The sequence below is a fragment of the Castor canadensis genome, chromosome 17 (genome assembly GCF_047511655.1).
Source record: "Castor canadensis chromosome 17, mCasCan1.hap1v2, whole genome shotgun sequence".
Lineage (NCBI taxonomy): Eukaryota > Metazoa > Chordata > Mammalia > Rodentia > Castoridae > Castor > Castor canadensis.
In genome coordinates, this window is record NC_133402.1 from 21,500,772 (window position 1) to 21,527,880 (window position 27,109).

Genomic DNA, 27,109 nt, shown 5'->3' on the forward strand with positions numbered 1-27,109 from the left:
CAAGTGCTGGGATTTGAATTTTTTTTTTTTTTTTTTTCCAGTGCTGAGGATGGAACCTAGAGCCTTATGCATGCTAGGCAAGTGCTCCACCTCTGAGGTACATCTCCAGTCCTTAGACATGTTTTTAATAAAATATTTTGTTACCATTATCATGCCCAAGAACTTAATACTGATCCCGTATTGTCATCTACTATACAGTCAGCATTCAGCTTTTCCCAGCTCTACAGATAAGATATCTTGAGTGCTCCCCACCTGTGTCTCCTTCTGGGGTCCAGTTAACATTCGTGCCTTGCATTTGGTTGTCCTGCCAAATACTAATCTCCTAATATAAGCAGTCATTTCATCTTCCTTTAGTCTTTCATGGCAGTGACGTCTGAGACGAAGACGGCAGTGTGTTTTTGCAGCATACCCCACATTCTCAAGTTGCCCATGCTTTCCTCATGACTAGATTTACAGCAGAGGTTTCTGGCAGAAATACCTCATTGATGCTGATGCACGCCTCCCCTTGCATCATATCAGGAGGCACGCACTGTCTACCTGTTGGCCATTGCGGTATTAATCACTCTCCATTGTCCTTACCTTTTCCTTTTGTAACCGTGAAGAAATCTGTGGGGTGACACTATGCACTCCCAGGAATGTACCACCCCCAAGCAACATTTCCAGGGCCTGCATCCATCACTACTCCTTGCCTGAACAAACTTACATTGCTCATTATAAAATGGTGATTTCTAATTCTATCATTTTGCCTACATTTATTTGCTAACATTCTTTTGTAAAGGAAAGATGTTCCTTTTTTCCTGTTTGTGTATTTATTTATTATTTATTAGGTTTTGAGACAGGATCTTGCTGTGTAGCTCAGGCTGACCTAGTACTTGAAATCCTCCCATCTCTACCTCCCAGGTGCTGGAATTATAGGCATGAGCCACCACACCCAGTGGGGTGTTTTTTTTTTTTTTTTGATTGAATGTGTTATGATCCATTATTATTATTCGTTATGATGTCCAAATTATTTCACATTTGGATTATGGTTGCTGCCTCTTAGGCCTTTAAAAAAATTATCACAGTGCTGGGGATTAAACCCAGGGCATTGTAGACAAGCACTGAACTGCATTTCCAGTCCCTCATATACCTTTTGACATGTCCCTGTCAGTCTTTTTGTTTGTTTGTTTATATGGAACAGCTCACGAATATGTGTGTCATCCTTTCAGTGTCCTTTTAGTATGTATGCTTCTAAAACAAACAACCCTATCAATCTTTGAGCACATCCTTACTTTTTGGTACAAAATACTCCAGGAACATCTTGTATCCCCACCTGCAGACCTAAAATCAGCCATTTTCCCAGGGAGTCTGGGTTCTTTTACTGGGAAATGGTGTATAGAGTCCAAGATCTGGCACCAGAGGTGGTCACTGTTGCTGAGGAACCATTACTTCTAAGCTTTTCAGGTGGGCAGTACTAGGAAATACATTTTTTTTTTGTCATGTTGGGGTTTGAACTTCAGTACCTACATCTTGAGCCACTCCACCAGCCCCTTTTTTGTGACAGTTTTTTTTTTAAAGATAGGGTCTCCCACACTATTTGCCCAGGTTGGCTTTGAACCGTGATCCTCCTGATCTCTGCCCCCTAAGTAGCTAGGATTGCAGGTGTGAGCCTGGCTTTTTTTTTTTTTTTTTTTTTGGCAGTATTGGGGTTTGAACTCAGGGCCTCATGTTTGCTAGCAGGCACTGTTACCACTTCAACCACTCCTCCAGCTTAGAGATACATATGTTTAAAAATTGCCAGATTAAACTGGGTGTGGTGGCTTCTACCTGTAATCCCAGGTGTAAGTATATATATATATGATACATACATATTATATGTAACGTACAATATAATATGCAATTATGTATTATTATTTATGCCATTTTTCATGACTGCCTTCTGGAGGGTTTTTTTTATTATTTTTATTTGGTAGTACTGGGGTTGGAACTCAGGGCTTGTGCTTAGCTAGGTAGACTCTCTACCACTTGAACCACACTCCTAGCTCCTCATGACTGCATTCTGAATAGGACAAAATATATTTAATTTATTCATTCAACTGCAAATGGAGTTGTTCTGGAGTTCTGGGTGCAGAGATTGCAATGTTGAACAAGATGAGGTCCCTGCTCTCATACAATGTGTATTTCAGTGGGATAATTGAATAATCGCACTAATGAATGTACAGTTACAAAGTGAGGGAAGTCCTTTGAAGACAAGCTAAGGGTTCTGAGCATATGCAAACAAAGATAGGTAATGGAGGCACAGAATTCCACTGAGTGTAGTATTGGAGAAAGAGAGGGAGGGCTGAGTTGGGTTGATGAAGAGGCTCTTCCAGAAAAGACTCGGCATGGGACCAGAAAGGAGCATGGTGTTTTTAGAACTGAGGCCAAGCTGGAGACTAGGGGAGGAGTGAAGAAGGATGAGGCTGCAGAAGTCCTGGTGAAAATAGCTAGTGCCTGTTGAGTGCTTACTATGGGCTAGACACGTGATTTTACCTGATCGCCACAGGAGCCTTGTACAACTGTTGCCTTTTCAGCCTTATCTTAGCGATTTGGAAAACCACATTAAAAAGTTTAGTCATTTTCTCACAGTCATGGTCTTCACTCTTTTTTTTTTTTTAATTTGGTAGCAGGGTTTTTTTTTATTGGTTATAAAACAAATTTATACACAAAATTAGGAACAGCTAAAAAATAAAAACAATGTGATCTTAAAACACTGTTTTGAAAGCTTAAAAGTACAGCAGTATACTTAGTTTCATATGAAATGGAAGGGTCACAACAAACTGAATCAAGCAAAAGCATCCTCGTGCCTGCAGTAGCTGATACCACTTAAAACACGAGCAGAAACAGGAGCCTTTTACAGGAGACATCCAAGTTCAAGGTCAAGTAAGTGTGGACAGTTCTGAGGATGCTAAACTGGAAGGGGCCATTCACACTATCAAGAAGATTTGGACGTTACGGGTTTCACAGAAAAGTTGCAAGTAGGGTATAATGTGGTCAGGTGTCCGTTGGGAGAGACTTACCTGGCTTCAGCGTGGAGGACAGATTGGAGGGGACCAGAGGAGGTGAGAGGGTCATCAGGCTGTTATCTTTACTGCTCCCCCTCAACCCGCGCCGCCCGTCACATATTTTCTAAAACTCTTGACCCTGGCAGGTTTGCATGTTATGTGCACACTCGACTGCTTAGGGGTAAGTCTTAGAAGTTGAAGTGCTGGCCATAGAATGGGCACATTGACATTTTGGATACAAACCTGTTTAAAATTTGTGTGTAACTGAATATAGGAAGTGTAGGGAGTGCCTGGTGATGGGCTGTCCTGTTTGTGTTAAGTCCTGTGCACACTTGAGGTGGAAGATGGGCTTCCTACAGACCTTTTTCTCTGTAGCAGCATCTCTCTCTCTCTCTCTCTCTCTTTCTTTTTTGTCATATTGGGGTTTGAACACAGGGCCTTGAGCTTGCTAGGCAGGTGCTCTACCACTTGAGCCAAACCTCTAGCCTTTCTTGCTTTAGGTTGTTTTTCAAATAGGGTCTTGTGTTTTTGCCTATACAGACCCACACTGTGATTCACCTATTTATGCCTCCTGTATAGCTCAGATGACAGGTGCACACCACTACGTCTGGCTTATTGGTTGAGATGAGGTCTCACTAACTTGGCTGGGCTGGCCTTGTATGTTGATCCTTCCAATCTCCACCTTCCAACTAGCTGGAATTATAGGTATATACCACTCTTCAACCTGACCCTGATAAGAATTTTCTTTCTTTCTTTTTACAGTACTGGGGCTTGAACTCAGGGCCTACACCTTGAGCGACTCCACCAGCCTGTTTTTGTGATGGATTTTTTTTCTTTTTTGAGATAGGGTCTTTGGAACTATTTGCCTCGGGCTGGCTTCAAAGCATGATTCTCCTGATCTCTGCCTCCTGAATAGCTAGGATTACAGGTGTGAGCCAGGCTCTGATAAGAATTTTCATTTGAAGGGATCTCAGCCGTCACGGGTGGGGGCTAAAGGAGTTGGAGTCTTCAATTAAGTGCTTTGAGTAGACAATGCAAAAAAGCCAAAATGTATGCAGATATTTGTGAAAGTGATGATCACAGATGCTCCCATGAGCCATAAAAATCCAGATTAACAAAAACTGTACTCACCTGAAGACTGAACGGAAGTTCTAGCAGAGTGCCTCTTGCCTGCTGCTTCCCAACACCTAGCTTCTAATTCGCTGTTCATCATTGTTTTTAGTTATTTATTTTCATCATTGTTTTTAACTCTGATGCCTTACAGATGAGCACAACCTAGTGAAAGTCACGGAGCTGGTGGATGCTGTGTATGGTCCTTACAAACCCTACCAACTGAAGTACGGCCACATGGAAGAGAGCAACCTCCTCATCCAGATCAGCTCCGTGCCTTTGGTAATGACTGCTGACCATTTAGGGGGCATTGTCTGTGTGCCAGGCTCTTGGCCACAATCTGGCGGGATAGTGGGACCAAGTGTGACAAAAAGGGGGGGTGCATTTAAATGCTTCGTGGGCTCTATCAATCCAAGTAAAACAAGATCCACAAATGTGGTACCAATCTTCCATTTAAAATCCCCACTAGACATCTAGCAAAATGAGAGGCATAACCTTTTGGGGGTAAGTTTTCTATCTGTCTGACTTAGTAATTTCTTACTAAGAAGGCCGTTAGTTTAGGGGAAATATGCAAAAGTACCCAGGAGCTTAGTGTCCATGGACAGTGCTGGGGGCAGTTTCACTGGGCAGCAGAGGGGCTGAGGCCATCTTCATTCTAGACCATTTAAGGTTGCCTAAGCATGAGGCGAGTTGCCATGTAAACTTTGATCTCACAATCGTTCAAGTCTGCTGCCTCTTGCCATTTTCCTATTTTCCAGGGACGTACCTAGAAAGTCTGTTCTGCTTCAGTTACGTTCTTGCCTGGAAGGAAGCGTTTTCCTTCTGCCACCTTCTGGTATGGGGAATTTGAATCCGTTTGAGAGCTGCAGGGAGAAGTACTATTGTAATAATCACAGAAAAAGAGGGAAGAAATGAAAAGCATGCACTTTGGCCATGCTTTTCTGAGGGGAGTTAGTTTCTGTTGTGTCACTGACCACATGGACTGTCCCTCCTCACTTCTGGTTCTAGAAGAGCTGTCAGTTGGGGACAATATTGTTGATGTCCCTCTTAGAGGTCTCCCCCATCTTAATGTCATTTGTCCCACGGTTCTGGAGTCTGACATGGCTTCCTGTTGCTGTCATCTGCTGCCCAGGAGCACGGGGAGGTGATTGACTGTGTGCAGGAGCTGAGCCACTCTGTGAACAAGCTCTTTGGCCTGGCGTCTGCAGCTGTGGACAGATGTGCCAGACTCACCAATGGCCTGGGGGCCTGTGGCCTGCTGACAGCCCTGAAATCCCTCTTTGCCAAGTAAGGCTGGGGAAGTGAGGACAGGGGTGGCTGTATTGGATGGCAGTGTCTTTCTCAGTTAAACACATGTGGTCTGTATTCCTGCTGTGCCCTGGAAAACCCCCTGCCCAGGAGCCCAAGGATGTTCCTAAAGATGTGCCTCTAGCATGACTATAGAGGGAAGCATTTGCAGCAATGTGAATGTCTGTGGATTAGCAATGGGAAACAAAATAGGGTATATTTATGTGAGGGAACCCCTGCACCTAGGCACAGGGATAGAGCTCAAAATCATCGAGTGAAAAAAGGCAAGTCTAATATATGTTGTAAAAAGAACCTACAAAAATCAGGTAGGTTTTCTAAAGCAAGATTCAGCAGACTTTCTGCAAAGAGGAAGACGACAGGTATTTTAGTCTTTGCGGCCCCACACTGTTGCAATAGGGACGTTTGTAACACTCTGCCTTTGTAACACAAAAGCAGTCATAGAGGATGCATAAGTGAATGGGTGTGGTTATGTTCCAGTAAAAGTTTATTTATAAAAAGTTAAATCCCAGGAAGGCCAAACCTGTCCTAGGTCCTTTTTTTCTGAGACAGGGTCTTGCTCTATAGTCCTGGCTGGCTGGCCTCAAACTTGTAATTCTGCCTCAACCTCCAGAGCACTGGTAGTATAGGTGTGCATCATTGCACTAGGCCTTTTTTTTTTTTTTTTTTTAAAGAATTACATATTCCTGTAGAGTAATAGTGGGTAAACTACAGCTCACAAGTGAAATGTCGACTGCCATCAGTTTTTTTATAAAGTTTTATTGGAACGCAGCCATACCTGTTCCCTTACCTGCGGCCTATGACTCCTTCCCACAAGGAAGGCAGACTTGTGACTCAGAAGTTCAAATATCCTTACTATATGGACCTTAACAGAAAGTTTGCTGAACCCCAGATAAGGCAGTGAAATCAAAGCAGTGGTTATCTCTTGGGATGTGGAGAAGGATAGGGACGGTGGTCCAGGGAGTTAGCTTTACTTGTTTTTATTTATTTCTTTTAAATCAATGAGCATAAATTAACATGTGGAAAATAAAATTTAAAAATGTAAAATAAAAAACAATGTAAACATCGTGTTGAGTAAAAGAAGCCAGTCACAAAAGACCACATGTTGTGTAATTCCATCTATATGAAATGTCCAGAGCAGGAAAATTTATAGAGAAATAAACCAGATTTGTGGTTGTTGAAGCTTGGGGAAATTAGAAGGGGGCGGGTAAGGGAGGGAACGGGGCGGGGGGAAGCGGGGAGAAATGACCCAAACATTGTATGCACATCTGAATAAAATAAAAAAAAAAAAAAAAAAAAAAGAAGAGAGGGGGATGGTAGTTTCCAAAGGGGTGGGGAGCAGCTCAGCTGTGGAGAGTGTGCTTAGCATGGTGAGGCCCTGGGTTGAAGCCCTAGTACTAAAGTCAAAACTAAAGTCTAGTCAGAGGACTAGAAAGAGGTGTAAGTAAGGCTGGGTCCTCTGACCTGTGTCATGAGGCATAGGGCCTCGGGATGTCAGGCTGCACTGGTGCCCCATGCCTGTGGTTCGCAGACAAATACATTCTTGTACCCTCTGGGGACCTCCCTTGGCAGTCTGTCCACAGTGGGGTTGCCCTTTGCTGAACCCAGTGCTGCTTTTCTGTAGGAAGTGTGGGGAGCTCTTGTCATTCCAGGCTTTTCCAGCTTGTCCTGGGAGCTTCCAAGGGATGTCCCAGATCTCCAGGTGGCCTTGGCACCCCCCCAGGCAGCTCTGAACCCAGATGTGTCCCATGGAAACAGCAGGAGCATGAGTTTCCCCTCTGCCACCAGCAGATTTTCTAGGTGGAAAGCAGTTTTGGGGGAGAGGTACTGGGGCTTGAACCCAAAGTCTTGCATATGTAGAGCCTGCGCTTTACCTCTGTAGTCCCAGGCTTAGCCCTTTCGTTTATGTTTTAGTTTTGAGATAGGATTGCTAACTCTGCCCCAGCTGGGCTCGAATTTGAGATCCTGCTGCCTCAATCTTCCAAGAAACTGGGATTACAGGTCAGCTCTTCCTTTTTTTTTTTGGTGGTACTGGGATTGTACCCAGGGCCTCACACATGCTAGACAAAGCCCTCTACCCTTGAACCACACCCCTAGCCCACACTTTTTTTTTTTTTTTTTTGAGAACTAAAATGTTTATTGTAAAATAGAAATAATGCTTTGAAAAGTAATCCCCTCCCCATATGAAAAGACGTGAAAATTTCCTCCTTCCTACCTACTTTTAATTCTCTCCTCAAAAGCATCTTGCTTTTAGCTTTCTCATTCTTCTCTTCAAATTTTAAGGAATACCTTTTCTTTATCAATTTGAAATATTTTCTCCCATCTCTGCAGATTGAAAGGTGAGGACTTGAGCTTGCTTGCTTTTTTCTTTTTTTCGGGCTGGGGATGGAATCCAGGGCCTCGTACATCCCGGCCAGTGGCCAGTGTACCGCTGAGCCCCACTCCCAGCAGGTCTTGAGTTTTCTTAAGGCTGTTCTTTTCGTCTTGCTTCTCTGAACTCTTGTTACTTAGACTTTTACTTTTAGTTCTTCTGTTCATCATTTCAATTACTTTGTTTTAAAACTAATATATCCATATTAAAAATTTAAACGGTGTACAAGGATGTGTGGTAGAATCAGGTGACTTTCTCTGGAAGGGAAGATTTGGAAATTACCAGAAGAGTTGGTAATACATAATATAGTTACTTGGGGAAGTTGTGTTGAAGCTGACCCTAGCAGACTCACCCTGCTCCAGCTGAGGAGTGCTTCACAAGGGCACTGAGGAAGGCAGGGCTGGGGAGGAGGAGCAGGTGGGCCTGACCTGAGCTCTGGGCAGCTGCAGACTACAGTAGCCACCAAGGCAGCGCAACAGTAAAGGGCTCCACAGCAGGGGCATGAGGGCTTTGGGCTTGGCCTAGCTAGGACTCAGGTACTGGCCCTTCCACCAACGAATAAGGATCTTGGCTGGTCACTGCTCCTGACAGTCCCCATGTCTTCTGAGTAAACTGATGACAGTTTTACCTCCTTTCCATGGTGGTTGTGTCTATTCAGCAAAAGCTTAGTGTAGCTAAAGTCCCTCACAGCAGATTCTCAGGTGGCAGACCCTTGGAAATGTGTATTGTGAGAGAGGGTCAGAGAGTTTGAAGACAAAATCTCTGTGGTAAAAGCTACACCTCTGCCCTCTGGATTGGAGGGTAATGAACTATCGCCTGCTCAGCCTCCCAGGGTCTGTCTCAGGGCTCTGCAGAGCTGGGCTTGGTAGTGGACAGATGTGTTTACACATGCTTGTCTTCATTCCAGGGTGGCAGAACAGTTGTTTAGCCTCCCACAGCTACAGCATAGCTGTGTTCCTAACACTCCTCTCCAGCTTGCTCCCCAACAAGTAAGAAAGCTGTTATCCCTCTGGGTGGGAAAGGAGGGCGCAATCTGGAATTTTGGTGTCACAGACTCTGCCTCAAAGCCCGAGGGACCCTGGAAAGAGAGCATGAGTGTCACTTTCAATTGTGGGTAGTGCCAAGGTCATGTCTTCTGCTGGATCCTTTGACTGCCTTTCTCTCTCCTACACAGACTTACTTGTCAGGTTTTTGGTTTAGGAAGGAGGGAGGTAAGTTTCTTGTGATGCAGAGGACGTGACTTCTTTCTTCCTCCTCCTCAGCGTGCCCTCCCGAGGACACGCACACACGTGTTCATGTTCCACAAAGCTTACGTCCTTAACCCACCCCCTCCAAATCAAATTTCATTTTCTGCTTTTCTGAGGACGTATTGTACTTCCTTTACGCAATTTTATCACCACAACACCTCTGTGATGTAAGAAGACATTAAATCCATTTCAAAGTTGAGAGGACTGAGATCCAAAGACACTGAGGCCCAAAGCTGTGCTGTAAATCTGGCATCCATTCGGGGACCGTTTCCTGTGTCTCCTTTATGCCCAGCACAGTATGCTCCAGACAAGCTCTTTGAGTCTAGTGTGGCAGGTGCGTGAGAGAAAATGTGTGTGCCTAGCAAGAGCAAGTGGCTCAGTCCGTGAGGGAGGGCCTTCCGGCTTCGAGCCCACTGTCAATGCTCCTGTGTAGATGAAGTTGGACCCTTGCCTGCTGTTGAGCTTTCATCTGTTTGCTGTGACTGTTTAATCTGGAGTCAGGGATTTGCTTGCAGAAGTGCCCTGGGTATCGGTAAACTGTCTCACATGTGTCTTGAAATAGTTCTTCAGACCTGCTTCCAAGGAAATGCATTGGTTGGGGGAGGGGAATGAGTCAGCCTAGTGTCTTCTCTCACCTGGTTAGTCACTTGGGGTCTACCAACTGGCTATCCCATTCCTCCTCTTCTTGAGTACTCCTTAAAGCTGCCCCACAGAAAAGAGCTTTTTGTGGTTAGAGGTTTATCCGTGATCTCGTTTGGGACGGGAGCCTCTAAAGACGTTCTAAAGGTCACTAGTGGTTTGTGGAAAGCTATGGAATCCAGAGTTGCATTCCCTTCCTGTAGGTACGTGTCTGATTTCACCAGTGCTCTCCAGTCCATACGGAAGAAGTGCAAGCTGGATGATATTCTTCCCAACTCCCTTTTCCAAGAGGACTGGACAGCATTTCAGAACTCGGTCAGGTAATGTGGGGATGCATTTTAAGCCTATGCCTAATGTAGTAAGCAGAATTGCACATAAGCTGGTGTGTAAAGACAGTAAGTGGGTTTATTAGGTATTCATTTTTCTCTTGACTGCCTTTTCAAAAAGCTAATACTCTAGATTGTAAAAGCAAGCCAATAAAAAACCAAACCAGCTACCATTACCACCAGCTCACCAAAAAGACTCCTGTACCTTCTGAAATATTTTTCTGAAAGTTCGTTATGAATGCCTCATCTCCTTTAATGACTTACATTTTTGGTGTGAAACCCCCCTCCCCAGCCTATAATTTTTATAGACCTAAAATTGAGAGCCTGTGTTGGAGACCGTGTGTCTGTTTGGACCCTGTCTCTGGGTCTGATCCCACTGTACTAAATGGTAAGGCAACGCTATTTGGCCTGAAAAGAGTCACATAGGACTTCAGTGAATGGCACTGAGTGACTCTCTTAAGTTGTCAACAACCAGATTCTGGGTCAGTCCTGTGACCTGTGGGCCATTAGGTAGTCACCTAAAGCCTAGTGGGAATGTGATCCGCAGTGGCCCAAGAAGGTTTGGCTCTTTGTGTGTCCAGCTAGAGTGGACAGGCTGCTGGCCCATGTCCAGGTCCAACCCACAGACTTTTTTTTTTTTTTTCAGTACAGGAGTTTGAACTTAGGGCCTCTCACAGTGTTCTAGGAACTCTACCACTTGAGCCATGCCCCCTCTCTTCCCCGCCCTGCCCCCAGCCCCAGGCATGTTTTTTGATCATACTGTTTAAAAACTTTTGAACTAGTTGTGAACATTTAAGAACCATATATAATACAATCCAGATTTTTAACATTGCCTTAAAAATTGGAAGCTCACCTAACTGACCCAGCACTGTCAACAGTTTATCAGAGTGGTCCCAGGCAGACTGGCACATTTCTCTGTTCTCTTTGTTCCTCTGCTCCCAGGTGGCCTAACAACTATACTATCCAACTGGGATAAAAGGAAATCTAGAAATTTCTTTTCTTCAGAGCCATGCTTCATGGGTATACATTCCAAAGAGATAAGCTGCTCTTCACCTAGCCTACTTCACGCATATTTTTTGCCTGACCCTGCCTTGGTGTCCATGTGTGTCATGTGCAGCTCAGTGTGGCAGCCAGACCCACTGAAGGCTGTCATGTGGGCCCAGGCCCATTTTGGATTATCTGTTCATGGACTCCATTCTGGACTTTTATTTTTTTATGAACTTAATGTTGTGGATGCTATCCCTTGTCACTGGCATTCTGGAAAATACTCTGCACAGGCTTCCTCTGTGGCCTGAGGCAAGTGGAATGTTTTACTTTTTCATAAACCTTTCTTATGATGGAATGCCTGGATACCTTGGTGATGACAGGTCCTTTTAGAGAGAGTTAAGTGTTAACTAAACCGAAGATATTTTTAATCCTGGATTTGTCCTGGCATTATGAGTTTAGTGTTGAAGGACTCAGGAGTTGGAGTTTGAGGCCTGGCATAAAATTACTGGAATATTAAATATGACGATCACTCAGGTTGACCTCCCTCTGCCTTTCATGTGATCACAAGGAGATAGGCACTTCCAGTATCAAGACCCTTTTCTATGCCTTGTAAATAGCAAGCATCTAACAAATAAGTAAATATATTTTGTCTTAAAAATTTAAGTACAAAAGGAGGTGTGGTTCAAGTGGTAGAGTGCCAAAAAAAAGTAATTCCAGCCCATTTTCTCAAAGGCAAAGCCCAGTATGTTGGAAATGTAAAATTATTTGAGGTGGCACTGGATAGAATTGTGATTCACAGAGAGTTACTAGTGACATGTCATAGAGGATATTAGCATTAATTACTAATTAATTAATCATTTTAGTAATGGAACATTTCAAGTAGGCAAGCAAATGGTTAACAACCTTTCCAGAACCCAGCACCAACAAAAGGAGTGAATAGTTAGAATTTTTATGAATGAGGCAGTGTTTGTCCTGTAAATGTTGGCATTCCAGGCTCTTGAACTTGAAGTGCTTTTTGTTTTGTTTAGGGTCATAGCCACCTGTGGAGAGCTCTTGAGGCAGTGTGGGGACTTTGAGCAGCAGCTTGCAAACAGGTAAGAGAGGGTATGTGGGGGGGGGGAGGGGGGCAAGGGGGAGGGGGTTCTTGGCTGAAAGGAACTTAGTGCTTTGCAAGGGCAACAATATGGTCAAATCTGAAAGCCACAGGGCAGGGCCGGAGAACTGTCTGTGCCTAGATACAAGGTGTCATTACTGTCATCATTAAACATTTATTGAGCACCTAAAAAGGGCAAGGCTCTGTCCTACTTGGCAGTGGTCACATAAATTTGGTTAGATATGGAGGTCCCAGCCTAAATGAGGAAACAGTACATACTGTTTCCAAATTATAGATGGGCTGGGTTCCTGCTGACTGTAAGTCAGTTATTGGTCTTCAAATAAATTTCCCCATAGAAACAGTGTTACAAGTGGTGATTAAGGCCCCCAGGCCAGCTCACAGAATCAGGATGAACCTAGACAGCTGCATTCCTGTCAGCAGAGAACTCCATGCTGCCAAGAGGGGTGTGTCCCAGGGGAAATCTGGGGTCTCTCTAGAAGTCTGTTTTGTCCCCCATCCTCTTATACTACCAGGGCCTTCATGTGGCCCCGAGATGCCTCACTCAGACCACTTTCCCTCAGATGGTTCCAGGTTCCCAAATTTGATTCTTTTTTGGTTTTTTGTTTGGTTATTTATTTATTTTTTTTTTACAGTATTGGGGCTTGAACTCAAGGCCTACACCTTGAGCTACTCCACCAGCCCTTTTTTGTGATGGGTTTTTTCAAGATAGGGTCTCTCGAACTATTTGCCCAGGCTGGCTTCAAACCGTGATCTTCTGATCTCTGCCTCCCGAGTAGCTAGGATTATAGGCATGAGCCACTGGGACCCGGCCCAAATTTGATTCTTCCTTTCAGCTAAATCACTCATTCCCTTGGTAAGGCTGATTTCTCTAGTCTTTAGGAGTCAAGGGGAAGAAAAAAAGTCTATGTAAAACAGACTTCTTTTTTTGAGACAAGGTCTTGCTATGTAGCCCAGGCCACCCTTAAATTCTTAATCCTGTCGCTTGAGCCTCCTGAATATTGGGCTAAAGGCATGTGCCACCACACTGGGCTTCTACCAGCTTCTTGTTTGAGGGACTAGCAGTAGTCCTTGACCCTCCTCAGGTGGCTCTTCTCTGTCCTAAAGTACTCTCTTGGAATTTGGGACCAGGTGAAATAAAAGCTGAGGCCCTATGGGAGCAGGATGGTCAGACTGGCCTTGGAGCCTGTACTCTGTTGCCTGTGACTTGTCACAACACTTTACCTTCCTTCATTTCTCAGCCCACCAACTGTCTTCAAGTGCAAAATTTTTCTTGGTGGCTCTTATTATGGCCCAAGTCTTACAGCAGGGTAGAATGGGGGCAGCTGTCACTGCCATGACTCCCCAGGAGCTGAGCACAGAAACAAGGTGACTTTTTCTTGTGACCAAAGCCAATGCAGCACAGACATACAGTGGAATGTGTATAAATAATATAGACTAAGCCAAGGGCGCTGCTGTTCCAGACACACACATGTGCACACTGAGAACATCTGGCCAAGGCAGGTAGGTCTGGGTTAGCCATGGAAGGTGCTTAAGAGGAGGTGAAGACTCAGCACTTCCAAAGTTAAAATAAATCATGGTGAGACCTTATCTCAAAAAAAAAAAAAAAAAGAAAAAGAAAAGGAAAGAAATGCGTGCACATTTTACGTTTTCTTAATCATGCTAGTTGTTCATCACACCAAATTGAACCAGTTCACAAGTACACAAAATAAAACCTGAAAATCTACTCACCTTAAGCATCCTTCTCCATGGAAAAAGCCTCGTTTACAGTCTCCTTCCCCAGCTCTGTAACATTTATTGAGCTCTGACATGAAGGACTGCACGTGAATTCAGGCATTAATCCCCCCAGTGGCTGGAGAGGTAGGTACTCTTTTATCCCATGGTTACTGATAATGGGCCACTGAGGTCATAGGTGATAGTCTTGTAGATAAAAAAGAGAAAAAAGAAAGAAGAGTTTACAGAGACAGCTGTGCCTAAGAGGCACTGACTTGAACCGTAGTGTCACTCGAGTTACCAGAGTGTAAGTTTTATCCCCCGTGCTGCCCTTTCTCACAGATGAGGCCTACCTTCAGACAGGCATTGCTCTGAGTGTCTTTATCAGACATCTTTCCTCATCGGGACACAGGTTTTCTATTGGGAAGGATCTGGCAGGAGGTTGAGTGGGGACAATGATGGTTGCGGGATGAGCCTCTCCAGCTGCACTTTGCAGTGAGAAACAGCAGCTTAGGTGTGCCCAAGGCAGCCTCAGAAAGAGGTGATGTCATCCTGGAAGCACTGAGCCTGGAAAGGGACAGTCACCACTGTGTTCCTCTCTGGGACACACACAGTGTGTGTGACAGCCACCTGTAAAGCTTATCTTATCTCTCCATCAATCTACCTGCAGAACCCAGACTTCTACCAGGACCACTCCCCACCCCCCTTGGGCAGGCGGTGGCTCAGAGCTGCAGACGGCTTCATGATAAGGCTGGCACTGGCTCTCGGGCTCTGCAGAAGGGGCAGTTTTGTGATTTACAGGCTGAGTAGAGCCAGCTGGGCTGGGTGTCACCTGAGAGATTTCTCTCGTGGGCAACTTGGGCGAGCTGCAGGGAAACTGCCTTGGCTTCTCAGGACTTTTCTGGTGCCCACCACCTACTTTTGGAGCGCTGGTACAAGTGGCCCCATGCTCTGATGGTCCTGCTTGTGATTTTCAGCTTGACGGTGGCAAAAAGGATACACACTCAGGAGAAAGCAACCGTACTTTGATCTTTGCTGGCTAGCAATTTCCATGCTACAATCCTCTTTATCCTGTTGCTGGGCCGTGGCAGCCAGCCACAGCTTCCGTCTGCCCCGACATTACCCAGGGAACAGCTGGTGCTTTACAGTGTGCTCTGTGGCTGAGCTGTGATGTCTAGTAGGTTGGATGTATCAAATGCATTTGAACTACAAATTTTCAGTTAGGAGAGGTTTATTGGTCTATAACCTCATTGTCAGTCTAAGAGCATCTCTATTTTCACCAGCAAAAGGTCTCTGTCGGACAGTTCAAGTGGAGAGTCTGGGTTTGGGAACCCAGTGTTAGAGTATGAGTTGCCATGGTTGTTATAAAGAAAGATGACCTGCAGGTAGAGAGGCATGTGACCAGCTGCTGTCCCCATTCTCCAGAGCCAACAGGCCTCCTGCCCTGCCTTGCGGTCTGCAGTGACTCACCCTGGCATCTGACGGTTTCACACCATGATGCTCATATAGCCAGAAATATCTGCCTAGAAAGCACACAGTGTCCCAGGTGGTAGTAGACTGAGAGCTGCCCTGGGGGAGGCTGTCTGCCTGTCACATTGGGAAGACATCATCTTCCAGAGACAGGGGTGTTATCTAGGATAAAAGGATACCTGATTTGTTGTGTACCTGGGGGACAGCTCCTAAAATGATGAGGAATGGCTTCATTTCCTTATAAACTGCCTAGTGAGGATCCCCTGTAATTTGGTAAGAAGAAACCCCATAAACAGCTTTGGGACGTAATAGCCATCACTTCCATTGCAGGATTTTGTCCACCGCCGGGAAGTATCTGTGTGACTCCTACAGCCCTCGGAGCCTGGCTGGCTTTCAGGATAGCATTCTGACAGATAAGAAGAGCTCTGCCAGGAACCCATGGCAGGAATATAATTACCTCCAGAAAGACAGCCCTGCCGAATATGCCAGTTTAATGGAAATACTTTATACCCTCAAGGTATGAGAACAGATGGATGCCATTCCTGTACACAAAAGCTTTTCTCTCCACTCACTCTCTCCAGTTTGCAGACTTTCTGGCCCTGTGTGGGCCTGGGCATGGCCTGCCACCACTTACTTTCTGTCTCATTTCTATTGGGGTTCTAGGGAGCTAATAAACTAAACTGGACTAAAACCCACTGAGAGTGGCTGTAGGAGTGGTTAGCTGGGTCTTTTTGTTTGTTTGAAAGAGGGTTTCACTGTGTAGCTAGCCTCAAACTTCTGATCCTGTTGCCTCAGCCTCCTGAGTTGCTGAGATTACAGGCCAGTAACACCATGTCTGGGTCGGGATTGGTGGTGTTTATTACTGATAAAAGCCAGGTTGGAGAATGTGACTTCAGACCTGTGGCTTCAGAGGTTTGTACTTCACTCCACAATTAAGCTTATCCACGGGATGGGTGGGGTTAGGAGTCCCTGGCCCCTATGCAGGGACAATGCCCTTTACTGGGTGCCAGACGGGACCAGATATGTACTGCCTGCAAGCAGGCAGAACCTGTAAGAGGACCCCTAAATCTGCAGTTGGAGAAGTTACTCCTCAGGACAAGGAGTTCCCTATAGTGCGAGCGCCTCCACAGGGAATGTGTGTCCCCGGGGGTCAAGTCCCCCTGATTTGTCTTGCAGCTTGGTTTGTCTTCTATAAAGCTGCCCTTGACTTTGAGCTTTGTGCCCTTCAGGTCCAGAAGCAGGAGAACTTCCCAACAACTGGAGTGAGTCACACAGCCCCCGGGCATGGCCCTCAGGGTGGAAAGAGGGCATCCATTGCAGAGCCCGTTCCCTCCTTCCTGGTTTGGTCTGACCCTTACTCTCTTGGAGATGCAACCTACAATTCTCCTGACTGTCCTCAAGCTCTGGGGATGAGCTGGACAGTGAGCCTGGCCACATCTGAGGCCCAGTGTGTCTTCTTAGGGTCTCCTGTCTCAACCTGGGCCCACCAACTGACTGTATTTAAGCTTGACAAACACACTTCTCGGAGCTGTTCTATAAACTCATTCATCCATGCTTCTGAGATTAAGTTAAAGCAACTGTTTTATCTTTATTGCTAATCTGCTTTATGTCTGTTGTAATCAGTTCATTTATATTAGCAAAACTAAGGTTACATTTTCCATCTCTGTATTTTCTCAGGCTGTTTGGGATGCCTTGGGACTCACATGGCTGTATGTACTCTGGTTTTCAGCCAAGGGTATTGACCTGACCTCCTGGGAGTCACTCTTGTCTATATGTGAGGCTTCTCAACTTTCTGGCTCCTCTGTTGCCAAGGGATGGTCACAGGTTGTTTTCCTAAACCACCAATCTGGAGCTCAGATTAGGTCAAATGCATCAGAAGCACCTGGGAAAGTGAATTTATAGATTCCGAGGCTCTAGCCCTTGTGGAGTCAGTGTTCTGGTTAGAGAGTGAGAGTCTGTCGTTCAGCCTGTTTGTCCGGGGGCCCAGGGTGCAGCCAGGCTTGGGAACCACTCTTCTATAGAGGGCCTTCCCCCCATTTTCCGCTCGGTGATTTTTCAACCCGTTTGATGAGCTGATAACCTTTGGTTGGGGCTAACAAAGTGCTTTGTGTTTTTCTTGTCTAAGGAGAAAGGGTGCAGTAATCACACCCTGCTGGCTCCGTCCAGGGCCGCCCTGACTCGCCTTAACCAGCAGGCCCAGCAGCTGGCCTTTGATTCCGTCTTCCTGCGCATCAAACAGCAGCTGCTGCTCGTTTCCAAGATGGATGTGAGTTTCCCACCAGCTGTAGTGATTTCCCCACAGGGCCTGCATACTCTTAGGCCTACCCCAGAATGGCTGTAACCTTCCCTACCCCTCAAGCTTCAGGAGGGTGCTCCCTTGGGCTTAGTGTGACTCTCTCATCATAGCTGTACTTCCTCCATGGCTTTATTTGCTGGCTGTGCCCTAGGGGTATTAATGCTGCTTGATTCACTTTCCCACCTGCAAAGCATCACCTGCCTTCTCAGGGAGGAGCAGGGGAGCTGAGAGAGGCCAGGTCAGGACAGCTTCCTGTCAGGGAGAATTGTTTGCATGCCACAGGACGCCTTTCTGGAAAATTAACTCTAAAGTCTTAGGAGAACACATATCAGGTGCCGTCCCATGTATTTGAGTGGGTTTTGGAGGGATCTGTTATTTATTTATTTCGGGACAGGACCTCACTATGTAGCCTAGACTGGCCTTGAACTCATGAGCCTCCTGAGTGCTATTTGCCCTGACTGGCTTTGAACTGCGATCCTGCTGATCTCTGCCTCCTGAGTAGCTAGGATTACAAGTGTGAGCCACTGGTGCCCTGCTATGTGATTCCCTTATTTTTTAAAAAAGAATTAAATTTTTTATAGTACCAGGGATTGAACTGAGGGCTCTGAACCAGCCAAGCATGCACATTTGAACCATGCCCCTACTCTGTTTGGTTTTGGTTTTGTCTTTTGGATAGGTCTCATGCTTTTGCAAGACTGGCCTTGAGCCATGATCTTCCTCCTGTCTCTGCCACTCTGTTATGCTACTCTCATTTTTTAAGAGAAACAACTCGGGGACTTAAGCCCTAAGTTTGTTTGCCCGTACAACCAAAAAAAGAAGTAAATAAAAAAAAGAAGAGAGAGAAATGACTTAGTTGATTTTTTTTAAAATAAGAAAATTCATTTTCAGAAACTCAAGCAATATGGAAAAGTATAAAGAAAAAAATGCAATAAGCCCCTCTCACCATCTAGAATAATCGGTGCGAACGTGTGTCCAGCCATCCCAGCTTCTCCCCGCGCCTGCTTATGCACACGTGAAGGCCTGAACAGGCATCTGTAGATACACCCTCAGGAAGACATGGAGTTGCACGACACATGCTATTTTTGTTTTGGTTTTTGGTTGTACTGGGATTTGAATTCAGGACCAAGTGCTTGCTAGCTAGGCAGGCACTGTATTCCTTGAGCCAGGCCCCCAGCCCTACACATGCTATTTTTCAAAGAGTAAAATGTGTAGAATATGAATTTTATTTGAATTTAACTAGGAACATAGAGAAATTCCACGAACCAATGGAGTTGTTGAACTTGGAATCATTGTTGCTTCCTCACAAAAGCTACTAGTGCCCAGAAGAGCTCTGTGAGGCCGAGAGGAGAGGGGTGTGGAGCTCTTCCAGATTGGGTTGGGCTGTTTGTGACTCTTGCTTCCATTTTGGACAGACACCAGTACTGATTCACCTGCTTTGAGAGGTTAGGGGATCAGCATTTTTTAATAATATGCTCATCCCTCTCCTCTCTCCAGTTTTGGTTGCTCTAATTACCTTTCTTTTGTTAAAGCTTAAGATATTGACCTTGTGTTTGAAAGCTGAATTCTCCCAGCAGGTTTAGTGCCCTCTCCTGTCCTCCCACCTCCACTTCTGCATTCCAGAGTTCATTATTATGATGCAGTCTGGGTTGCTGGGGTCCCACCTTCTTACTCGGGCTTTACTGCAGCACTGGGCCACACTGCCGGGAATGGACCTGGCGACTTTGGAGATTAGCAGGAATCCTCTGAGAGCCAGCGCACAGCACACAGTACAAAAGCAAACACTCAGGCCTGAAGGATTGGAAAATTAAACCCCGGTCACTAGATGTTTGTCTTCAGTGTTTGCTGGTAAATCATACTACCCTTTTGTATTATAAGACTATAAACCAACACTATTCAAATTCAGAATAGGTTATTGACACTTGCCTGTATCACCTGGTGACAGATGGATACAAAAGTCCATTTGAAGGACAGTTTAAATAAATCTTGAACAATTAAGAAATAGTCCACATCGTTTCCCTATTGCCCTATTCAAGTACACCTTTCCTGTCTGCTATTTTGAGGCCCCTCCCAATTCATGCCACTCTGTCTCACCCTTTTTCCAAACTTCTGTTCCCCTCCGCTCCTTCCCCCTCTCTTCAGTGCCCACCACAGTCTCACATGGCTCCCTGCCGCCTCAGAAGCCTTTCTCAGGCCACCATCTGCAGCTTGTCCCTTGGGTGGACCACCGTGACGCTGGTCCTGCCGGTCCTGCCACCCACATCAGTCCTTGCTGCTTTAGTGCTTCTCTCTTTGGGGCCATTGTTCCTCCCCCACTCTGCTCCCCTGCCTGTCAGCACCAGCTCCTTACTATGCCCTTCTTAAGCAGCGCCCCTCCAGGTGTTCCTGTCCCTTCCTTTTCTGTGTCTCCTGTTTGTTTTCACAGCCACTGCCTAGTGCAGATCCTCATCACCCCTGAATTGACTGCACTTTCTTCGTCTCCCCACCCCAGTCCTCAGAGCTGCTGTGTGCATCTTCACAAAGCATTGCTCTCATGGTGTTCCTCTCCATCCAAAGTCTTCCCCTGAGAGTCTTAAAAAGTTTTTTTATTATGGGTTGGGTATGATTCAAGTAGTAGCAAGCATGAGGCCTTGAGTTCAAACCCAGTACTGCAAAAAAAAATTGGCTAGGAACAAAGGCTCATATCTGTAATCCCAGCTACTTAGGAGGTGGAGATCGGGAAGACTGATAGTTGAGGCCAGCCCAGGCAAAACATTTGTGAGACCCCATCTCGACAAATAAGCTATGTGTGGTAGCACGTGCCTATGATCTCAGCTATGAGGGAGGCTGTAGGTAGGTGGGTGGCAGCCTAGGCCACCCCCAGGCAAAAACATGAGACCCTATCTGAAAAGTAACCTAAAAGCAGAAAGGACTGGAGGTTTGGCTCAAGGGGTGGAGTGCTTGCCTAGAAGTGTAAGATCTGGAGTTCAAACTCTAGTACCAAATAAAATAACAACCAAAAACCTTTTTATTGGAAATTTCACACTGTAGGAAAGTAGGAGAGTGTAAGGCACGCCAAACACTCATCGTCCTGCTACACTGATGGCCACCTTTGGCTCAACCTATTTCGTATATGCCCCTCAAAATAGAAACACTGAATTAATTTGTATCACAGTAGCGTAAGCACCCTGACGTTGTCCACCAGTGCTCAGATTTCCAGTGTCTTACATGTGTCGTAGTCTGTTTGAATCAGCACCCAGTACCCTGTACAGTGGGATTGGCTGCTGTGTCTTTTGTGTCTCTTCTGAGCGCTCCCTTCCCCCTCTCCCTTCCCCTCCCCCTTCCCTTTCTCCTTGCAGTTTATTGGCTGAAGGTGGTGCCCTTTCCTAGCCTCCTGTACAAAGCTGTGCATTTTCTTCCTGCCTCATTTCTGCCTCTGCACTGCTTGCAACCTGTGGCTGACCCTGTTTCTGATCACCCTGAGGTCTCGCTCCTCTGAACTCTCAGTGACTGACACAGAAGTCTCAGTGGCAGTTGCATGTGTGTGCGCAGCCATCGGGGAGGAGAGGAGGGCAGAGGACAGGCTGCGGGGTGGGGTGGACAGGTGGGAGTGTCTGGGAATCCTGCTTCCTCAGGACTAAGCCTTATATGTGTTTGTGTCCTCTTTACAAAGCCTAGCCTGAAACACTATGCTTCACGGGTACTAGTAAGCATAGGTAGATGGATTGTTCTTTCCCAGTGGATTGGGAGTTACCTAGGAGATAAAAGGGCATTTGAAATGAGATTCTCAAGCAAGAACAAGGAATCTAGAAAACTGAAGAGGTGAGGGTGAGGGTGGGAGGAAAAGAAGCCATCTCCAGTAAAGAAAATGCTACCAAGCCAAGTTGGCACTAGGACATGGGGAGGCCTGCTAAGGCTCAGCCTGAGCCCAGAGCCCGGGGGTGGATGTTGTCATTCCATTCCCGGAATGCTACTTAAAGGATCAAGCAACCAGATCAGGCATCAGGTGGCTGTGGAGAGCAGCTACAGTGTGACCTCAGGAGTCACTCCCAAAGGCCAGCCAGAAAGGGCCTTGTTTTCCAGGTTGGCCTCAGGGCTCAGGTTGGAATGGAGAAGCTAGATTTCCGTGTGAAGGTATACCAAGCTCAAGTCGGGAAGCACATGTGGCCTGATGCTGGCTTACGACCACCAGGTAAACCGTGTAGTGATGTCAGAGACCTCTCCACTTTAAGTGGCCAGAGCCATGTGCTTGTGTGGAGGCCTTCCCCTGACAGAGGGTCATACAGCAGACAGAGGGCAGCTGTGGGGGTGGAGACACTCACTCGCCTTCCTCTGGGCTCTGAGTCAGTTGAGAGATGGATCCAGAAGGCAGCTGAAAATAAAAGCAGCAGCTTTAACGGAGGCCAAGCAGCTTTGGTGAAGGGGGTTGGGCTGTTCCTGCAACAGAGGGGCTTTCTATGCCTTCCTACTATCTGAGGAGTGTGCATGTGGTGTCTGAGGAGGTTTGTGGGACAGGGGAGGGGGGGACTCCCATCTTCTTCATAGTGCTGAAGGCAAAGGTTAGTGGGACTGCCTGTATCCAGCAACCTTTTTGCACAGTGACCTCACCACATAGAGAAACTCAGACCAAAGGGTACGTGACTCTCATTTCACATCCCTTAGCAAGATGAACAAAAAGGATTGTTGTCCACCCAGTTAATGGGCTGAGAAGGTGGCCATTCCTGCTTTATAAGTCTGCAGGAATACAAAGAGAGACAGACAGACAGACAGAGTAGAGAAATGATTGTTGTCGCTATGGCAGGCTTTCATGGGATTTGAAGAAGAGAAGTCCTGCTGAGGAGTGGTCATCCCAGAGGCTGGCACTGACCACAGCTGATGCCTACAGGGATGGCCACAGTGTTCATGCACCTTCACGTGATGCCTTCTGGGGCTCCTAGTGGCTGTGTTATTGAACGTTTCCTGTTCTTCCTTCCTTTCCTAGAGGTGGAACACTGCCGGCATTGGAGAAACACTGACAGGTGATCTGCCCGCCTTCAGTCTCACCCCTCTTGAGTACATCAGCAATGTAAGAGCTTCTGGGTGCCTCTCCAGGGTGGTCCTCATATGTCATGCTTCGCCTTGTCTTTTGATTCTGGCCCTTTTAGGTAAAGTAGTAGTGTTAGTTACGTTTCATCACTGCCACCAAAATAACTGACATAAAAACATAAAAGGAGGAAAGCTTATTTTAACTCACAGTTTCAGAGGGTTCAGTCCATTGTCACTTGGTTCCATGCACCCGGGCAGAACAACATGGCAGCAGAAGTGTGTGGCGGATAAGAACTGTTCACCTCATGGCTGACAGGAAGCAGAGAGCAGGAGATAGGAAGGAGCTAGGGACAAAATACCCTAGGATCTGCCCCCCCCCCCCCCCGCCGTGACCTAATTCCTCCAGCTAAGTCCTACTTCCTAAACTTTCCAGAACCTGCCAAAATAATGCCACCAACTGGTGACCAAGTATTCAACCAGTGAACCTGTGGGGAGCATTTTGTATTCAAATCATAACGTTCCACCCCTCGCCTCCAAAGGCTTATGACCATTTCATAATGCAAAATACACTTGGTCTATCTTCAAGTCCCCAAAGTCTCAGCAGTTCCAACATTGTTCAGAAGTTCAAGTTGTGAAGCTAAAGACACACTTTAGCTGTGAGCTCCTGTAAAGTACAAAAGAAAATTACATGTTTCCAATGTACAGCGGTGGGACAGAGTACACACTGGCATTCCAAAAGGAAGGAATAGGAAAATAACAAGGAAGGGTCAGACATAAGCAAAACCGAAACCCAGCAGGTAAATACTAAATCCTGTAGCTCTATATCTGGCATTCAGGACACACAGTGTCATGGTCTGATCTCCAGTGGGCTTGGGCAGCCCTGCCACTGTGCCCTTGCCATTTGCAGTCATATGGCCTCTCTCGTAGGCTGGTTCCACTTGTTGCCTGTGACTTTCCTTGGCAGATGCTCCATGTTCCTGGCATCCCCAACATCCAGGATCTCCATTGCAGCTTAGCTTTGTTCTCACAACTTCATGCATCACCCAGCTACACATTGCCTAGTCTCCCAGGCTTTCCTTTGAAATCTCAGTGGACGCCTCCATGACTCCATTCTGCATGCCTGCAGAACCAGTCATGTGATGACACCAAGACCTGGTGCCAGCTTGAGTAGTGTCTGAGCCCCCTTGGACTGTGCTGCAGTGGCCTCTGGGGGGCCTAGGCAACTGAACCCGAGAAAATACTTCCGTAGATGGCCCTGTGTGAGCAACGTGCCCAGTGGCTCTGTCTTTTCTAGGGAAAGTCTTTGAAGTAAGTTTACAATTTTATACCTTGCAGCCTGTGACAGGTAGGGCCTGGCCACTTCCCGAGATGTCCTCGTGGTATCTTTCCTGTTGTCCTGATGCAAAACACTGGATTTCTTTTTAATAGTGCCAATCTCTTTAACAACCCATCCTTCTTGTCCACAGCTTCCCTTCTCTCCCAGTATGAGGTCGGCCAGCCTGTAGTGGCACTGGAGTTGAGAAATCAAGAAGCAGGTGCCCACATTCTTCTCTGTGACTTTTCAGAGGGAGCATATGTGGTTCTGAAGTCAGTGTCAGCAAATGTTTAGTGAGCATTTACTATGTGCCCTGCTATGAACTGAGTGCTTTTGCACTCAACTTCACAGCAACAAAGCTTTTAAGAATTGTAGTTATAGAGGTCTGATATTAAAACAGAGCAGAATGAACCTGCAAGGCACATGGAGTCCTCTCTCCCTCCCCAGTTACCCCTGGGAATTGGTAGTCACTCAGGTAGTCTGCACATGGCCTCTCCTCCCAGTCTGCCTGTAGGCAGCTCAGTTGCTCTTAAATGTCACGTGTACAGAAACACTGTATAGTAGTGGTGTATCCCAGACCACGCGGGCCTCCCACCAAGGGAGACAGCTAGGGTTCTCTAGGCGGCTTCTGCTGTATTGTATTCCCTTAGAAACCAATCCCCGTGTAAGTTATGACCATATCGTAAAAGATACTAAAGCATTTTAGAAGTTAATATTGAGCCGGGTGCCAGTGGCTCACTCCTGTAATTCTAGCTACTCAGGAAGCAGAGATCAGGGAATCACGATTCAAAGCCAGCCTGGACAGATAGTTTATAAGACCCTATCTTAAAAAACCCATCACAAAACAGAGCTGGTGGAGTGGCTCAAGTGGTAGAACGCCTGCCTAACAAGTGTGAGGCCCTGAGTTCAAACTTCAGTGCCACTAAAAAAAAAAAAAAGTTGTACAGTTAAGACGGCTATGTCCTACTCTCTGTTTATTGAGAGCAGTGGCTGGTCTGTGGTGGCAGGCATTGCCCTCTCTTTTCCAGGGCACTACCTGCTGTCCTGGACTGTGGACCAGTCTTACAACCAGAAGGAACAATCTTATTTTTTATAATTGAGATAATTTTGTCTTGATTTGAGTGGCAATCTAAATTGGTTCAGAAAGTGATGATCCTGGGATTGTGATCTGAAGGTCAAAGACACCGAAGAGGAGTGGAGCAAGGCAGGCTAGGGTGAAACTCTGGGTCAAGGTCTTTTCGCACCTATGTGGCCTCCTGAGTTGTAGGTGTCATCGTTGCTGGAGGCTGATGACCTGGACTCAGGACAGGTCTCCTGTATGTGAGGGAGTGCCGAGAGGTGGCGTGCAGTCTTGGTCTTGGTCATGTCTAGTGCTTTCACAGACATGGGGTCTCTTTCACAGACCCCAAAGCTCTGAAGAATGGAGAGCAACCAAGAAGCACCAGCCACTTCTCCACGGCCTCTCCGGTAGGCCCGGGGCACGTTGTGTGCACATGCACCATGTTCATTCCTCCCCCATGGCAGCCGTTTGCAGTAAGTGTAGGAATGGAACTGAGGCTACAACAGATTAATTTGCCCAGGGTCACACAGCGGCGGAGCCAAGTCCATCTGACCACAAATCTTCATTGTCCCCATGTGGAACTACCCAAACTGGGTATCAAGAATGATCTGCCGAGTATGGGAGAATAGTGATCTAAAGACAAGACTCCCAAGAGAGCCTGGAGCCAGGGAACCCACCTGGGAACCACTCAGTCCCCCAGTCTACGGGCAGTTGATGGAATGTTGGGGTGTGAGATCATTGAAGTTCAGTGCCTCAGTGACACTTCACTTGGGTGGTGACTTCCCCTCGCCACCCCACACACCAAGAACCATGTGAGGACATAAGGAGGTGGAAGATGAGAAAATGCTTTGAAAGTTAAAAGCAGCATTTGTGCCAGGTGTAGTGATGCTGCTGCTTTATTTCAAGTAAAACTGGCTCTATGGGTTCAACCAAAAGGTGTGGCTACCATGAAAGGAATATGCCTGGAGTCTTTGCACGGCACATAGTAGGTGCTCAGAAGGTGCTTGTGGAGTGGAATTCTAGTGGGGAAATTCCAACAACAGAAGGCTGTGAGGTTTCCTTTGAATTTGATGCCATTTTCAAGCTGAAATACATAGTGGTGGTGGTTTACAAGTGAAGTGCCCATTTGCTTACTTTCAAGGACTGTATTAAGTAAATGAAAGAAAAAAGCCATTCAATTTATTATACCTCTTTAGAGGGAGACCAAATTAATAACATTTCTTGGCTCTCTTGGCACTCTACATGCAGACTGGGTTAAATGTTTGAAACCCGTAGAGTTCTCCTGCATCCTCTGGGCTGGGTAGACTTGGGGTTTATAGTAACCGCTCTCTGGAAGAGACCTGTGATGGGTAGGTGTGCGTGAAGCCAGACTGGGAGGGTCTGATTTTGCAGTCTTCTCACTTGTAACTTGTGGGATTAAGTATCAGAGAAAAGAAGAACAACCGTTTCAAAGACCTTTTTCAAAAAATGTACCTTGTAACTGCAAATCAACCTTATGGAAATAAAACATATGTTTACCATAAAAATACAGAATGATCGAGCGTTCTAATCGAAATAGGTGCTTTAATATGTATCCATGATGTCATCACACCTACATGTGACCAGTGCGTAGCAAATATTGTCCCAAATGTCTTAAGCCTTGCCTTTTGTGATTCCCCACCAGCTGAGAAGTTTCTGTAAATCTTTATTTTCTAGTTTGCATTATTAAAAACAATGTAATTTTGTCTCCAAATTATTTGTAGTTATAAATGGCTGTTTTCAAGCAAAGCTACTTCCTTCTCCTAGTTAGATCATCTTGAAGGAAGACAACCCTGTCCAAATCCAGATGACAGGATTTGAATTCTTGCAGGGCCACACACTTTTTGATTTGGCATCTTACAGGCTTTTCGCCCACAGGCAATAGCACGAACTCATACTTACACAGCTTTCTGTGTCACAAAGCCCCTCGGTGCCCGTTACTGTATTAGAGGCAGATTGAGTTGTGTGCATTCCAGAATATGGGACCCGCTGCTGAGAAGGGCGAATCCATGATCTCACGCAAGCTGCCACTGTCGCCACGTGCTGGTGCTGACCAGGTCCCGCAGTGTTGTCTTCCTGTATGTCAGCATCCAGGCTGACAGTGTCCCTTTTGTTTC

The 27,109-nt window shown here is 46.2% G+C and overlaps 1 protein-coding gene across 4 annotated transcripts in view; it reads left to right on the forward strand.

Annotated features, from left to right (window-relative positions):
- The window catches only part of Cog7 (component of oligomeric golgi complex 7), a 67,273-nt gene that overhangs the window by 31,397 nt on the left and 8,767 nt on the right, over positions 1–27,109 (forward strand). For 2 of the 4 annotated variants that reach the window (XM_074059690.1, XM_074059693.1), the window contains 8 exons: positions 4,288–4,415; positions 5,266–5,420; positions 9,899–10,015; positions 12,037–12,102; positions 15,633–15,819; positions 16,532–16,564; positions 17,428–17,568; positions 22,556–22,639. In XM_074059690.1, coding sequence (XP_073915791.1) covers positions 4,288–4,415; positions 5,266–5,420; positions 9,899–10,015; positions 12,037–12,102; positions 15,633–15,819; positions 16,532–16,564; positions 17,428–17,568; positions 22,556–22,639 — 911 coding nt within the window. Of the gene's footprint in view, positions 1–4,287; positions 4,416–5,265; positions 5,421–9,898; positions 10,016–12,036; positions 12,103–15,632; positions 15,820–16,531; positions 16,565–17,427; positions 17,569–22,555; positions 22,640–24,065; positions 27,097–27,109 lie in introns of those variants that run through there. The other 2 variants (XM_074059692.1, XM_074059691.1) reach the window with 2 other exon arrangements.